This window comes from Vulpes lagopus, chromosome 2 (genome assembly GCF_018345385.1).
Source record: "Vulpes lagopus strain Blue_001 chromosome 2, ASM1834538v1, whole genome shotgun sequence".
Classification (NCBI taxonomy): Eukaryota; Metazoa; Chordata; class Mammalia; order Carnivora; family Canidae; genus Vulpes; species Vulpes lagopus.
The window spans coordinates 7,176,897-7,191,447 of record NC_054825.1 but is presented as its reverse complement, the minus strand read 5'-3'; the positions used below and the strand labels follow the sequence as shown (position 1 = coordinate 7,191,447).

The following is a 14,551-nucleotide window of genomic DNA, read 5'->3' as shown; positions in this document are numbered from 1 at the left end:
AAGCTGCGCTGAGCCCAGCCAGACCCGGCCATGTGCTTCATGTTGGCAACAAACCGGTTCTTTCAAGAGAGGAAGAGTCTGACAAAAAGGACAGCTGCAGTAAAGCAAGAAGCTAGGGGTTGGGGCGGCGGGGGGGGGGGGGGGGGGGGGGGGGGAGGGGGGGAGGTGGAGACTTAAAAAAGCCCCAAGTTTAGGATTCTCCCCTCACAATTAAAAAAAAAAAAAGAAAAGAAAGAAAAGAAATCACCTTCAGGGTTTGCAAAGGCTAGTTAATCTATTAACGTGTCCCCCTTGCTGGATCAATTAAAGAGAGAGCCCCTCCACATCTGGTTTCCATCTAAAACCGAAACTTGTATTATCAGCATATTACATAACAAATTACGCCTGCAGGTCTCTTTTATTACACATCAGAGAGGTGTGCGTGGTGGTGGTAATGATGGCAGTTGTGCTGGTCTGAGTATTTGCTTATTTCAGGCTTTTTTAAGGGCAAGAACAAAAAGTTTCCATACGGTGTGCAGTTCAGGAAAGCCACACTTGCCCAGATAAAACATCAACTCAACAGTCCGCCAGTGGGTCCTGCACTCAGTCTTCAGGGCCCCCTGCAAGAAGCAGGGGCGGAGAAGGGCGTACTGCTTAAGAGCACTGCAAAGGTACACCTCCAGGCTGCTCCGAGGCGTCCTCTGCTGCCAGCTCCCAGGGTGTACAAGACTCTCTCCTCTCCAGTCTCCTGCAGGGGAAGAGAGCGGCAGGCTGGCCCTAACCGAGCTTCCAGCATGGCTCAGGCGTCTGCCCCGGAACCCGCTTAAAGGACACCCAGCCCGTCAGGCTTCCACAGAGCCAGAGGAGAGCGAAGTAACCAACTGGGGGAACCGAGAAAGGTGAAAGATGTGGAGAGAAAGAGCCTAAGAAATAACAACAGGGCTTCCCATAAAACGTCAATGAAGCAGAGCCGCTATGATGACAAGAAGGCATCTTCAAGCTCTTCCTAAAGGAACTTCATGAACTTCCAACACGCTACTACGTGCGCGACATACCCTAAATTGAAAACAGAAGGGAGAAACTGACTACAAACATTATCAATCACAATTGTGGAACGCTCTACTTGTCCTGCCAGCCTTCGGAATCCAAGTCCACTTCTGCAACAACCAGTACTGCCAGCTTTTATTTAAAACTTGTCTTCAATGTTAAAATAATTGCACATCAGTATCACCTCCCGGGGTGGGGTGGTGGGGGAATAGTGAGTCCCTGGCCAAAATGATTTGAACTGGTCTTAAAACCGTCTGGTTCTCTGGAGGGGCATGGGGGTAGGGGGTAGGGTAGGGCGGGAACAGGCCTGTCCCAAGCCTCTCCTTCCTTTTCTAGATCCTAGGAGCTAGAGCAGCATGCTCCTCCCTTTTGCAGGAGGGCTGGCAGCATCCAGATCCTAGCCAAGTGCAGGCACCGGGTCAAGGGCCACCAACCAGTCCTGAGCTCAAAAAAAAAAAAAAAAAAAAGGTCAAACCTTCTCAGACTAACACAGGCCTATCAATGGGGACAAATAACCAAATAGCTGTTTTCTGTTTATCTAGCTGTCCACAGCCTGGGGGTGGGAACGACAACACCCAAACCCCCCAGATCCGCAACTCAGTATCAAAACTGTAACTGAGACCAGTTACTGCTAAGTGGGTAAATTAAAATGAAACTAAAAGTCTGGGCAGATGCGCAGCAGTGAGTCTCACCGGGTCTGCTGCCTCCATCCGTCCCGCAAGCCCTGCCCCAGGGCGACCTCCTTCCCCGGCCCAGGACCTGGAGCAGGGAGGGCCCCTTCCAGCCTGCGGGGAGCGCCGGGGGCACACGCCGGTGTGTCACTTGGGAGCGGGCGACGCTCGCCGGCTCCCGGGCCAGGAGACAATGCGGTCCCGACCCCGCAGCAGCCGGCGCGGGGCAGCCCTTGTCCCCGCCGTGCAACAACCCAGCAAACGTCTGTTCCCGCTCAACAGCCGTCGGCCCGGCTCCATCTGCGCCCGCTGCGGCGAGGCGAGCGCGGCGGCGGCCGTGGCGGCGGCGGCGGCGGCGGCGGCCGGGCCCTGCCCCGGGGTCGGGGTCGGGGGTCGGGGTCGGGGGTCGGGGGTCGGGGGTCGGGGGCCCGGGGTGCAGCGCCGCCGCCACCGGGTCCGCGGGCTGCGGCGCACGACGGCTCGGAGCGTGGCCTATAGGAGGCGGAATCCCATTCATCAAGCGCTGCAAAGCGCCGTTCTTTGTTCGCCGTCGGGCGAAGCGCAGTACGTGCGAGCGAGCCCCGCGGCGGACGCCGGCAGCCCGGGCCCAGGGGGCTCCCGGGGCGCCCGGCCCGAGCAGCGGAGCGCGCGCCGCCTGCATCGTCCCCCGGGTCTGCGGGCGCGGGCGCCGGGACGCCCCGGGGGGCAGCTCAGCTCGGGGTCCTGCCCGCGCCTCGCCCCGCGCGCCCCAGCCCCGCCGACAGGCAGCCCCGGCGGGAAGCGGGCTCCCACCGGCGGGCGAGTCCGGGGCTGGCACCAAGGGGAGCCGGGCAGCGCCCGTGCAGCACGGCCCCTCTCGCCGTGTGCGAAGCCGCGCCCGCGCCCCCCGCCCCGCCGGCCCCGCGCCCCCCGCCCCGCCGGCCCCGCGCCCCCCCCCGCGGCCGCCCCGGGGCAGGCGCCCCCCCCCCCCCGCCCCGGCCCGGCCGGTCCAGGAGCCGCGGGTCCCGCCGCCGCGCGCCCGCATCCCGGGGGTGGGGACGCAAACTTCCGCGAACAAAAGAGTTGTCTGCAGACGCTGCGGGAACTTCGGGCGCCGGGGTCCCCGGGTCGCGGCGCGGGGGAGCGCAGAGCCCGCGGAGGCAGGACTGCGCCCCCGCCGCGCCCCGCCGCGCTGACAAGTCTCGCGCCCGCCCGGGAAGCCGCCCGCCCCGCCCCGACCCGACCCGACCCGACGCGAGGCGAGGCGAGGCGAGGCAGGGGGAAGAGGAGAAAAGAAAGGAGAGCGGCGACGCTGCCCAGGGCGAGGCGGGCACCCTGGCTCGCGGGCCAGCACGGCCGCCGGTCGCTTACTGTGCGCCGCGGGGTCGCCGAGGCTCCGCGCCGCCGCCGCCACCGCCACCGCCACGGCCGCCACCGCCACGGCCGCCGCCGCCACCGCCGCGCACGCTCTCCCGCCGGCGCCGAGCGCTTTGTACCGAGCGGCTCCCCGGGAGGAGGAAATCGACTTGTCACTTCCTGAACTGTTCGCAACTCGTCCCTCTCACCGGCCCCGGCCAGGCCGCCCGCGCCCGCCGCGCCCGCCGCGCCCGCCGCCGCCGTGGGGCCGCCGCCCGCAAGGCGTGTGTCCGGGTCGGGCGCTCCGCCGGCGGCGTGGCGGGGCCCGGGCGGCCGCGGGGCTGGCGGCGGCGGCGGCGGCAGGCGGCGTGCAGGGCCGGCGTGCAGGGGCCGGCGTGCTGGGCCGGCGGCGTGCAGGGGCCGGGCGGCGGCGGCGGCGGCGGGCGCGGGTGCAGTGCGCGCAGCCGCCGGTGGGCGGGGAGTGGGGGGGTCGCGGCGCGCCGCCGGCGGGGCTGGAGGCCGTCCTGCGAGCCGAGCCGAGCCGAGCCGAGCCGCCCGCCCGCCGCCCGCCGCCCGCCGAGCCCGCGCCTGCGAGGCCCCGGGACGCGGGAAGGGCACGCGGGAAGGGGCCCCGGGCCGGCCGGGCCGCGCCGCCCCGCCGCCCCGCCGCCTCGCCCCGCCCCGCCCGGGCCCGGAGCCAGGGGTCCCGCGGCCGCCCCCGCCCCCGCCCCCGCCCCCCGCAGGACCTGGGGCACAAAACCCCGGGCCGCGTGGACTTGGGACGCCCAGCTTCCGGGGTGTGCGGTTCCGAGGCTTCCCGGCGGGGCGGCGGGGCGGCGGGGCGGGCGGCAGCGAGGGGGGCAGTGCGAGCCTTGTCACACTTTGGGAAAAGAAAGCGCTAGTTTCCCAACTAGAGGCGCTGATCGAAATGAAGGAATGTGTATGTACTTCAGAAGCCACATGCAAACTATATGCAACTGGTGAAGGAAGGATTTGTGGTTGCTAAGCAGACGCAGAGCATGTTTCGTTCTGTAACTTAGGATGTTGACTTAAGTTCAGGAATGTAACCCTGATAGAATAAGCAGAGTATTTTCATTGTACTGCTCACCTGGGGGAGGGGGACTGTCTCCCCTGTGAAGTGAAGCCCTAGATTTCCCATCACTCCGTCCTACCAGTGTACGTTATTTTATTGACCTTGTATCCAAAGAGATTTTTAAAGAGAAGGTTTTTTTCTTTCTTTTTTCTTTTTTTTAAAGAACTCCCCTATGCCTGTTTTGTGTTCTCCTTTGCCAAAAAAACAAAACACCTCATTACTTTACATGGATTGTGTCTGCGCCATTTGAATGGGTCTATTCATAAATCAGGAAACTTTTTCTGTTGCTTCTAGGAACATTTAATTGGTTTTAATCCAATGTTTCAATCCCAGTATCAAACATAAATGGACAATTAACTTCTTGAGCTTGTATGCACTTGGGAAACTATTATATTTCATGGCTGTTGCTGAAATATTTCAGTTTCTCATCACACTGGACCCATTCTTTTTCAGGAAACCATGAGCTAACATCTCCTTTCACACCAGCTACGGCTCACCCTAGTGATTTCTTCTGCAAGATTACGATGAACAACAATCAGGAGAAGGATGGGTGTCTATTCATTCAAGTAGATGATGTGGGATGTAACCAATTTGTCCTACAAAGACCAAAATGAGCTAACAGGCAGAATGCTAAGATACTGATATCCTTTTCCATAAACATTGCTTTAAAAGAATTTATCAAGGGCCGATTCTGAAAGGAACGAGAACCAAGCAAGGATCCCTAAGTTAAACAAAGAAAGGCACAAGGGATAATTTGAGAATGCTCCTCCTACACCTCCCCTAATGCCATCTTATCACAGTGTCACCTCAGCCTTTGAGAGCTTTAAGAATAAAGTTTAATTTACTTTTTATTAGGAAGCCTAGAGTGACTCCTGCTGGCAAACATTCAGCTTATTCCTACAATTACTAGTTCATCGGGTCAAGGGAGAAAACCAAATTGGGGGGGAGGGGGGCACATCCAGAGCCTGGAGACAATTATCGCAATCATGATTCTTGTTGCTTTCAGGATGATTTTAGTCTCACAAAATTCCAAGGATTGTGGTTATGGCAAGCTCTTTGCTGCAACGCCTCCTTTCCAACCTAAAGCAGCCTGTTTTTCTGGTTCTGAGGCTTTCTTGCAAGTGCACAGAACCAAAATACCTGCTTAAGGAGCTGTGCTACTAACCAATGAATGGCTATTTCTCATGGACTTAATTTGAATCTCCAAAAGCTAAAAGATATATACATTAAACCCTGTGTCAATTAACCTTCCACACTAAGTGGTTCTTCCCACATTATGCAGTAAGCCCTGTATATCCTAAACACCCCCACTTTGGGGGGCTATACTACATAGTCATTATTTTAAAAAAGTCCTACCTGAAAGGTGGTATATTAGAGCTTTGCTCAAGTCAGAAGAGTAAATACAAGCTCAGTCGCATTCTGGATGTAAAGCAATGTAAGCTGCGATGGGGGGGGGGGGGGCGGGGGCTAAGCAGTCTACCTTTGTTCAATCCTTAAAGGTCAAAACCAAATTAAAACCAGATTTAGAGTACAACCAGGCAACTAAACACAAATTCATAAGCCAATTTAGGAATAAATACATAAATAATCCAAAAATGATCACCTGTAACTTTTCCATTATCACTGACCAACAACACTAACTTGGGTAAACACAAACACCTGGGAAATATAAAATGTAGGGGTTACATACAGTCATACAGTCTCACTCTGAGACCAATATATGAAACCAGGGACAAAGCACTGTAATACTGGCTCTCCTGGCCCGGCTCAAAGCAGAAACACCAAATGGAGGAATGCCCGTGCGTATGGCACGAATCCCATCCACTCAAAACTGCCTAGGAGAATTTAAACTGAGTATCGCTCTATTCTAAAGAGTTCCCCTATTCCAAGCGTAAAGCTCTTAAGCAATAGGAGACAATAAGGGTGTATTTTATTAAGAAAGGGTGTAACCAACTATAACTTGTATCAACAAGCTAATCAAGTATTCACCTAAGCACATTTATGCAGAGGAGGGTAAAGGTTGGGTTTTGATATGTAGTAATGAGTGTCCTAGGTAGTTAGTGGGTGTTTTATTTTTGTGCCTTTAGAATCAAATTAATGTGATATTCAAGCAACAAGGAGCTAAGCTTTGAAGTCTAAGCAAGTACAGTCAATGTTGTTCAGTTTTACCCATCAAATCTACGTGTGCCTATGGCTGTAAAAAGAGCTCCCCACTAAAAAAATGATAAACTAGTTTATCTTTGAGAATAATACAGTATTCTTTTTAGAATAAAGTGAGTGAAACAAACATCAAACTTGTTATACATCGCACCCAACAGCACAGTATGCAGATGTGTGTATTAACCCCTTTATTCAGCTTCCAAAAGCCACTGCCTCTTTGTCACAACTGTTGTATTAAAAGCCAGTCATTCACATTTCACACTGTCCTTTCTAAATCTGAAAAGATCTTTTACAAAGCAGAACCTTTTAAAATTGCTTATAACAGATGAAGGGAAGACAGACATCACCAAGTCCACCTGAAGCATTTTCAAAGAAACTGGCTACTGAAAGAAAACAAGTTAGCAAAATACATTTCTCCGGACAACATGTAAAGTTTTGGTTACAGATGAAAACCAAAAATCTGAATCTACCATCTCTTATGTAGATCTTATTCAGAAAAATGAGTTCTGTAATTGTCCCCACATACATGAGCCATCTACAACTAACGACCCTACCTACATAACCATGTTATGACCCACTAATCCTTCTGCTCTTTCCTTTCTGTCCTTTTCCTACTGTGTTCTGAAACCTTTCCACTGATGAAAATGAACTATAGCCCTGGCTGGAATCTCTCTCATATAGGTAGACAGAGAGAGAGAGAGTTCTGTCCCACATCTAAACACACACCTTTTTAAAAGAGGTACTTTGGTTCCTGAAGACAAAGTTACTTTTTGATTCAAGAACGACATAAAACAAATTTATTTTCAATGAAAAATAACCATGCAGTGAATTTAATGATACCAATCTAACTCCTCTGATATAAAACGAGAGTTGAAAACAGCTCCAAGCGGAATGCCTATTGAAATCAGTGCACGTGACTCTGCACAGCTTTGTAACCGAACGTCTAGCACCATTGAGGTACGAAGCATGCCAGCTGGGACGGCATTGTGCACCACAAAGTGTGGGTTGTAAGCCTAAGTCCTGAGCACAAACCCTGGTTTCCAAGTTGGCAGGTGCTGAAAACACAGCAAATGTCACGCTTGCAACTCATGGATGGAAGAGCTCTGGGTAATGTAAGCTAAAAAGAACAGAGCAACAGTTAAAACTTATTTCAATTTGACATACATTTTTTTTTCTTTTTTTTTGGCAAAGTAATAGTAGCTATTGGTGTTATGTGCTACCAGAAAACACAAGCATGAAAAAACATATTGGAAAGTTTATGCATGATAAGTAAGCAAAAGTAAGTATAATGAAGGCTTTTCACTATCTATATTCAAAGTTACTGGTATATGCAAAACCTATCAAACCTATTTTACTATTTTAATAGTAACACTGAAAAGCGTAATTCATTCTTGACCTTTCCCTGATCTATTTATGATCTGAGCTGAAGTACTCTAATATCAATCACTATTAACATGGTTGGTCACCCATAACCTACGTTGGCCTCAGTTACTCCACCAAATACATAGCTAAATACAAGTTACAGTATTTTCATACTGTTACACACTAAGTTTTACCTAGAATATATTTCAACAGCACACCCAGACTAAATGTTTATGCTATCACCTTCAAATGAAAAACATTTCCATTTTTTTCTTGTATATCCTTTATTAGAATTTAGGTGTTGTATTTACAATATAAGCCCAAAATTTAACTTAATTTTTCTCTCCTGTCCACTATCTACCATATAAGTCACTGCCTCAAGAAAAATCTATTTTTAACTCATGCCTAGTGATATGCTCAAAGCTACTGCCATCCTGCCTATCCCCATAAAAATGAAACAGAGTGAATTTCATTTTCATTAGGGAAAAAGGAAACTGTGAAAATACATACAGTTTTTGATTTCACAGAGCCTGAATACCCAATCTAAAGACTGAATCCTTTGGATTTAAAATATCAAGAAGAAAAAAATCAGCCTCCGGCTCCAAAGAGTAAAACATCCCTGGGAGCAGTATGAAAAGAACATGTGCCTTCCAGAGTATATTAGCCTGTGAATTTCTTAACTTCCCTCAGCAGTTTGTCAACCTTCCATTTTAATCAAAAGCAAAGATGTTTTGTTTTATCGTATCCCTGAGGAACTAGCCTTGCCTATTTTGTATGCACATACCCTGCACCTGACCTGGAAGGGAGAAGAACTGATATGAGAAGTTAGCTTGCTATTTTAAATACTACTTTACTCTTAACTTTCACAAAGAAACAAACAAACAAAAAATTCTTGATCAAAACCAGGTCACTTACCCATTGTAGCACTGTTAAAGTACTTAACTTTAGTGAAGCTTTTATTATGTCTACCCTACAGACATATATTATCATACTGACCTCATCTCTATAGAACCTTTTAAAAATATTTCAAAGATTTAAGCTCAAGAAAGTGACACTGCTCTGGCCAGCATTTCTCTAGTCACACTAAGCAGCCCAGGCATTGAAATATTCACCTACCCACCAATAAAAAGGTTAAATAAACAATTCTGAAAACCAAATGTTTTCTAGACGAGGACAACCAATTCACTGTACATTATAAACGATACAGTCAGTTCCAGTATAAACTATGGTCAAATCAGATAAAGTATTACCCAACACCAAACTTTGAAATGTCACTGTGAATGGCACCGTTAACTCAACTTAAAACAAGGAAAATAAATATGACTCACTGATCAAAGAAATCAAATCTATATGATGCAAGGTGGAAATCAATGATAAAAACTTAGCCCACTGCTTCCTAGATACCCAGAAAGACCCAACTCCAACTCAGTTTTCATTAGTTGAGGGACCTGTTCTTAGTTACCTTGTTTCATGTCACTGGAAATACTGCCTTAGCATGCAGACCTGTTGAGGGAAGGTGCACCGCGTCCTTAGCCGGTTCCAGTGCATCCACAGGAACATTTTTCCCACCAGACCTACTTTAATTACTAAATAATTACCACGTAAACAGATAATGATCTTAAACCTGAGTATTCTTAAGGAGTCCACTGAAACACATCGTAAAGAACATTCAGTGAAAATCTGGCATCCTATCCGGTCCTGTTTTCTTAGCTAATAAAAAGGTGCTTCAGCACCAGCCCTATCTAGAGACTCAAGAAGGAGCTATACTCTTACTCACTTGTCTACCACTCCTCCTCTCTTCCCTCTTGGAATACAGTTGAACTGAATACATTAATTCAGTGGTACTGAGGGGTAAAATCTCAAACAAGTCCATACATCAGCTGCAACAGGAAGAAGGGTCCTTGGAGAAAAGCCTAGTTACTCGTGTGTGCTAGGAATTATGCTAAGCTGCTTCACACTGATTCTTCTCATTTAATATTCCTGATCCGGTGATACAGCAGGTCTCCGTGACTGCTTCTCTCTCCATTACACCCAACTGCTTTGAAGAAAAGTTCTGAAGGGAAACCACGATTAAGTAGACAAGAGCCCATAGTTACAAGGCTTGAGAAGGGCAGACCACATACCACCTGCTCAAGCATGGGACTCTGTGTAGCATGAGAGAGTAGAATTCTCAGAACCCTGGGACTTTACACTTCTAAATGAGGTCATCTATGAGTAGGACTCCTTTGTGTTTCCTTAAGGCCCAATCTTGATCTCTATCTTTCTATATGTAAAATTGAAGAAGACCAAACAATCAGATGTAAATTTCTGAGTTTCCTGAATAAAATATAGCTGTGGTCAAACAAATACAAACTGAATTATCAAAAATACATATCAAAGACAATCAACACCCAGATCTAAAGTTTACCAATGGATGTACAAAGATGTCTTAGATGGAAAAATACATGATTTTTTCGCTCCAAATGTCTTATATGTACATCTATTCCTCATACACATAGATACCTTGCTTTAAGAACTGTAAAGAGAGGGGATCCCTGGGTGGCTTACCGGTTTAGCCCCGCCTTTAGCCCAGGGTGTGGTCCTGGAGACCCAGGACCGAGTCTCACGTCAGGTTCCCTGCATGGAAAGGAGCCTGCTTCTCTCCCTCTGCCCATGTCTGTGCCTCTCTCTCTCTCTGTGTCTCTCATGAATAAATAAGTAAAATCTTTAAAAAAGAAAAAGAACTCTAAAGAGACCTAACAACCAATATTTAGCTAATTGGAGCATTTAAACTTCCTGTATATAGTGAAAATCTATTAAGCTCTTCTCTACATCTTAGATCAATTTCAGCAGATATTATGGACTGAATGTTTGTGTGCCCCCCAAATTCACATGTTGAAGGCCTAACCCCCAATGTGATAATATCTGGAAGTAGAGCCTCTGGGAGGTAATCAGGGTTAGATGAAGTCATGTGGATGGGGCTCTCCTGATGGACTCAGCACCCTTCTAAGAAGAGACACATGAGAGCCTGCTCCCACACCCTCTCTCCCTTGTAAGCATGCACAGGGAGGCCAGGTGAGCAGCCACCTACAAGCCAAGAGCAGAGGCCTCAGAATGAAGCCTGCCTTCCTCGTACCTTGACCTTGGACTTTCCAGTCTCCAGACAGTGAAAAGTAAATTTCTGCTGTTTAAACCACCAGGTCAACGGCAACCCAAACTGACTAGTACAGGGGTAGAGGAGAACTTTAAACATCACCTACTGAACACCGTCATTTTACAGAAAGGAAAACTGAAGCCCAAAGAAGGAAAGCACCCTGCCTATATTACCATCATTTTTTCCTCCCAAATTTAGTATTTAAAAAAATCATTTCTCTTTAATATTTACTCTATTACTTAACAGCTTTTAAACTCTGTGTTACTATAAAATCAAAGGAACGAAAATAAATTTCAAGTTCAGAAAATAATCTGATACCGCCCATCACAAATTAAATCATTAATCAAATGGACTTAGTAACAAAATAATTCCTCTTACTTGTAGCTCTCTAACATCTTTACCATAGAGAGATTCCAAGAGGAAACCTCAGAACACCTAAAGCAAGAAACCTCTGGAAAAGATGGACTTATTTCATAGTGAAGTCCAGAATGTAGATTTCCCCTCATAGTTTAATCTGGTTAATTACTTTTTAATTAAATAATAACCATGACAGTTGGCACTTTCAACTACAAAGCCATATGGAATTCAGTCCTATCTCTTGAACAAACTATGTTACCCATTCTTTGACCCAACTGGTTCTTTTCAAGAAATCAGAGCTTTCCTTCTAGACCTGTGAGGGTTTCCATGAGGAATAAACAGCTCTGACTTGTGTACCTTGCCTTTGATTGCTTCTCAAAAATCAACAAATATTATTCTCATTCTAAACAACAGCATAAAAGCAGTTTCACTGAATCACAAATGGGCCTCAAAGGTCACATTTAAATAAGACAACATGCAGTTTTTCATTCACGATTTCAGACCTGTCTTCTAAAACTTGTACACAGCTCTTTAATTCAGCCCAGTATGTTCTATTAGATGCCATATTATGATTTTCCCCATTCAGACTCCAACTAGACTTCTTGTTGAGGACATGGAAGGAAAACTTAATTATTGCTGGTTCAGTGCATCTAAATTTATTTCATTACCAGAATCAACAGAGTAGGGGCTAGATGCTGTCACAGAAAGGCAGACGGATATGGAATGTAAACTGCTCCTTCCTGTACTCTTTCCCCGCCCACCCCACCCCTCAAAGTTCCATGGTTGGAAAGCATCCTAACTTTTTTTTTTTTTTTTTTTTTTAAGCCAGGATGTACTAAAATTAGATGGGAACAAAGGACTGACATTTTCATACTAGAGGAGGGGTGACGAGAAAACGTGCACTGGCAGCACCCACTCTCTTCTACATTTAGCTCCCTCCCCCTGTGTATGCCCATCTTTGACAAGCAGTGTGGAGGGCCATAGCAGGAGAGTGGCGACCATCCCAACTGCACTTCTATTCTGCTACAGTCACGGAGAATAATAAACTGCTTCATCTCTGAGTATGTTAATGAAGGATGAGAAATACAGTTAATGGTCCCTTTGTCCAAATGGGGGGTATTTTCATACTTCTTCCTAAGCTCCTCATATAATATCCAGGATATGCTAATTGCTGGTTCATGTATACATTTTTTGGAATTTGGGGAAACAAATGTGTTAGATTTGCTTTTCTTAAAAAGCTTCTGGACAGCATGCACAATAAAGATCACTCACTAACATACTTACTTTCTGATGCAGTAATAACACGTATTTTAAACAGAACAAAAGAATTTATCATTTCTTCAGAATGAACCACTTAAAAATGAAAAAAGTACATTTTGGTTTCTTTCTATCTTCCTCTAATAAACTGGGCAAGTAATTTGCAAATGCTCTAAGGTCCAATTGATCTCATGGTGCTCAGTCTTTCTTACAATGGTATCAGCATGACAAAAGTACATTATGCCAGCCTCTACATCCAGTTTTTGAAGTTCTACTCCATAGAAGCAGGATATCGATACATTCATGTCTTGCGAATTACTCCTATCTTTTTAATTTGGTTTCCCTGGGCCTAAACTACAGGTCTACACAGTGACAGCTCAAAATTTAGTTAGAGAAGCCCTTTTAATGATCAGTCTAATGCACTGAGTTGTAAAGATTTTTAAAACTCAGTAAGTACTGACTCAAGCTCTCTTTTTTCCTGGTTACTGGAGCCCATCTTGACATCTAAGCTGGAAATGAATGATCCTTCAACAACACTCCAGGGATTTTGCTAAGGTCATATTCAATCATTCATTAGGCTTCTTACCCCTCGCTTTTCAGAGTTCTATTGTAGAGCTGGTTTTATTCAGCATTTATGTAGCCTGTGGGCTTGGGTATTTGTCTGCTTAATGTTGAGTTTCATTTCTATGCCCCTAACATAGGAATCCATCAATTGACCAAAGAATTTCAAACTATTCTTTTACTTTTCCAACAAATTGCATGGTGTGTATGAAGAATAAATTAGCATTAATTTTCTTCTATTAACTGTTAATAAAACATGCTCATGTGCTCCCCCTTCATCTAAGGACATCTCTGTTTCCAGCCTAACAGAGAAATGACAAGGGTTTCCTAATTTTTTCCCACTAAGCAATTGTCCTTCAACCTACCATGCTCCTGGTCTCCCACAATCAAACTCTAGGTCATGGGCAGCCTCCTTCCAGTGAAGTGTCCTAGACAAGACTCCTTTCAGAGCCCATCAACACACCCCCACACACACAATTAGCTAAAGAGGTTACTACTGTGGAACACAAGACACTTGGTCTCTTGCTTTCAAAGCAGAAAGCTGTCTCTGGAGCACGTACACTCTAGTTCACAGTGCCAACAACAGGAAATCAAACCCAGGCCTCCCCAAGCAGCAGAATGCTGGCCTGGAGAGCAATTGAGTTTTCACATTTGTATATATTTTCATTATGGACTACCAGACACATACGTGCATGCATAAATACATAAAATAATTTAAGAAAACATAAATCAGAGTCTATTGACATAAGCAGGGATACTCTGTCTCTTTGCATATCAATTTAAGGAAAATTATTTCAAAGGTTAGAGGCTACCATAGATACCTTAAAAATTAAGCTCTCTACTGCACTCCAGATGAATGTGAATTAAGGTCAACATAGAGTTCTATATTACAGTATCACAGAAAATTAAAAATACGTAAACTGAAACACATTATTCACATAAAGACTAAAAGTCTTTTGTACGGTTTACCTCCCTTCTCCCCCGCCCCCCCCCCCCCCCCCCCAATAATAGAAAACTGCATGCATGTCACAGATGAAGAAGAAAGGCAAACTTGCTGCTACTACAATGGGGGGAAAATCAATTCAAGGACAGTTTGTACTTATTTTAAAATGGCCTCAGTCAAGCTGCCAAGAGTAGTGTCAGGTTTGATTCTCATATGCATAAATGCCAGTCCCAAAAAGCAACTCTAACTTGTGCACCTGGCTTAAAACAAAATGTTCTGAAAACTTTCTATTTGTTAATTGGTGTAACCCACCCATTCAGCCTCAAATCCCTTCGGACAGGCCGGCGTGCTTCCTACACACAGAAGCGCTGGCTATGCAGCAATAACATCATAATGAGAAGCAACAATGCCGTTCAGGCTCTGGAGAGAAACTTCGTTTGCATTTCAAACAAGTTTCCTCAAAATAAGAGTGTCTTTTGATGAAATAAAATTACAATTCCAACTTCTTATGCAGAGAAACCAGCACTTACTATGGAACTCACTGCTCCCTTTTATAACTGTATAATTTCTTCCAGTTACCCACATAGTCATGTGCTTAAACAAAACTCAGTTTAATAGTCACATATTTACGATTGCTTCAGTAACTTGGGGCC

General features: G+C 46.6%; 2 protein-coding genes across 4 annotated transcripts in view; both read right to left on the bottom strand.

Annotated features, from left to right (window-relative positions):
• Positions 1–14,551, bottom strand: part of FAM53B (family with sequence similarity 53 member B) — a 144,622-nt gene that overhangs the window by 103,514 nt on the left and 26,557 nt on the right. The window contains exon 1 of one of the 3 annotated variants that reach the window (XM_041743499.1): positions 3,048–3,327. The exons of 1 other annotated variant lie outside the window; for it this stretch is intronic. The gene's annotated coding sequence lies outside the window, so the exon portion shown is untranslated. Of the gene's footprint in view, positions 1–3,047; positions 3,328–14,551 lie in introns of those variants that run through there. One more of the 3 variants, XM_041743502.1, reaches the window with a different exon arrangement.
• Positions 379–8,566, bottom strand: LOC121476592 (collagen alpha-1(I) chain-like). The gene is made up of 4 exons (XM_041730688.1): positions 8,563–8,566; positions 3,242–3,556; positions 1,719–3,179; positions 379–1,035 (listed from the first exon to the last, which is right to left on the bottom strand). Exons 1-4 carry the CDS (start codon positions 8,564–8,566, stop codon positions 986–988), a joined length of 1,830 nt encoding a protein of 609 aa, XP_041586622.1. The 3' UTR covers positions 379–985.

What these genes read in the sequence shown, in the direction of transcription:
- LOC121476592 (XM_041730688.1), bottom strand. An exon ending in GGGCGGCCTGGCCGGGGCCG is followed by an intron (nt 3,180 to 3,241) that starts GTGAGAGGGACG and finishes CCTCCCGGGGAG; the next exon opens with CCGCTCGGTACAAAGCGCTC. An exon ending in GGATGGAGGCAGCAGACCCG is followed by an intron (nt 1,036 to 1,718) that starts GTGAGACTCACT and finishes TTTTCAATTTAG; the next exon opens with GGTATGTCGCGCACGTAGTA.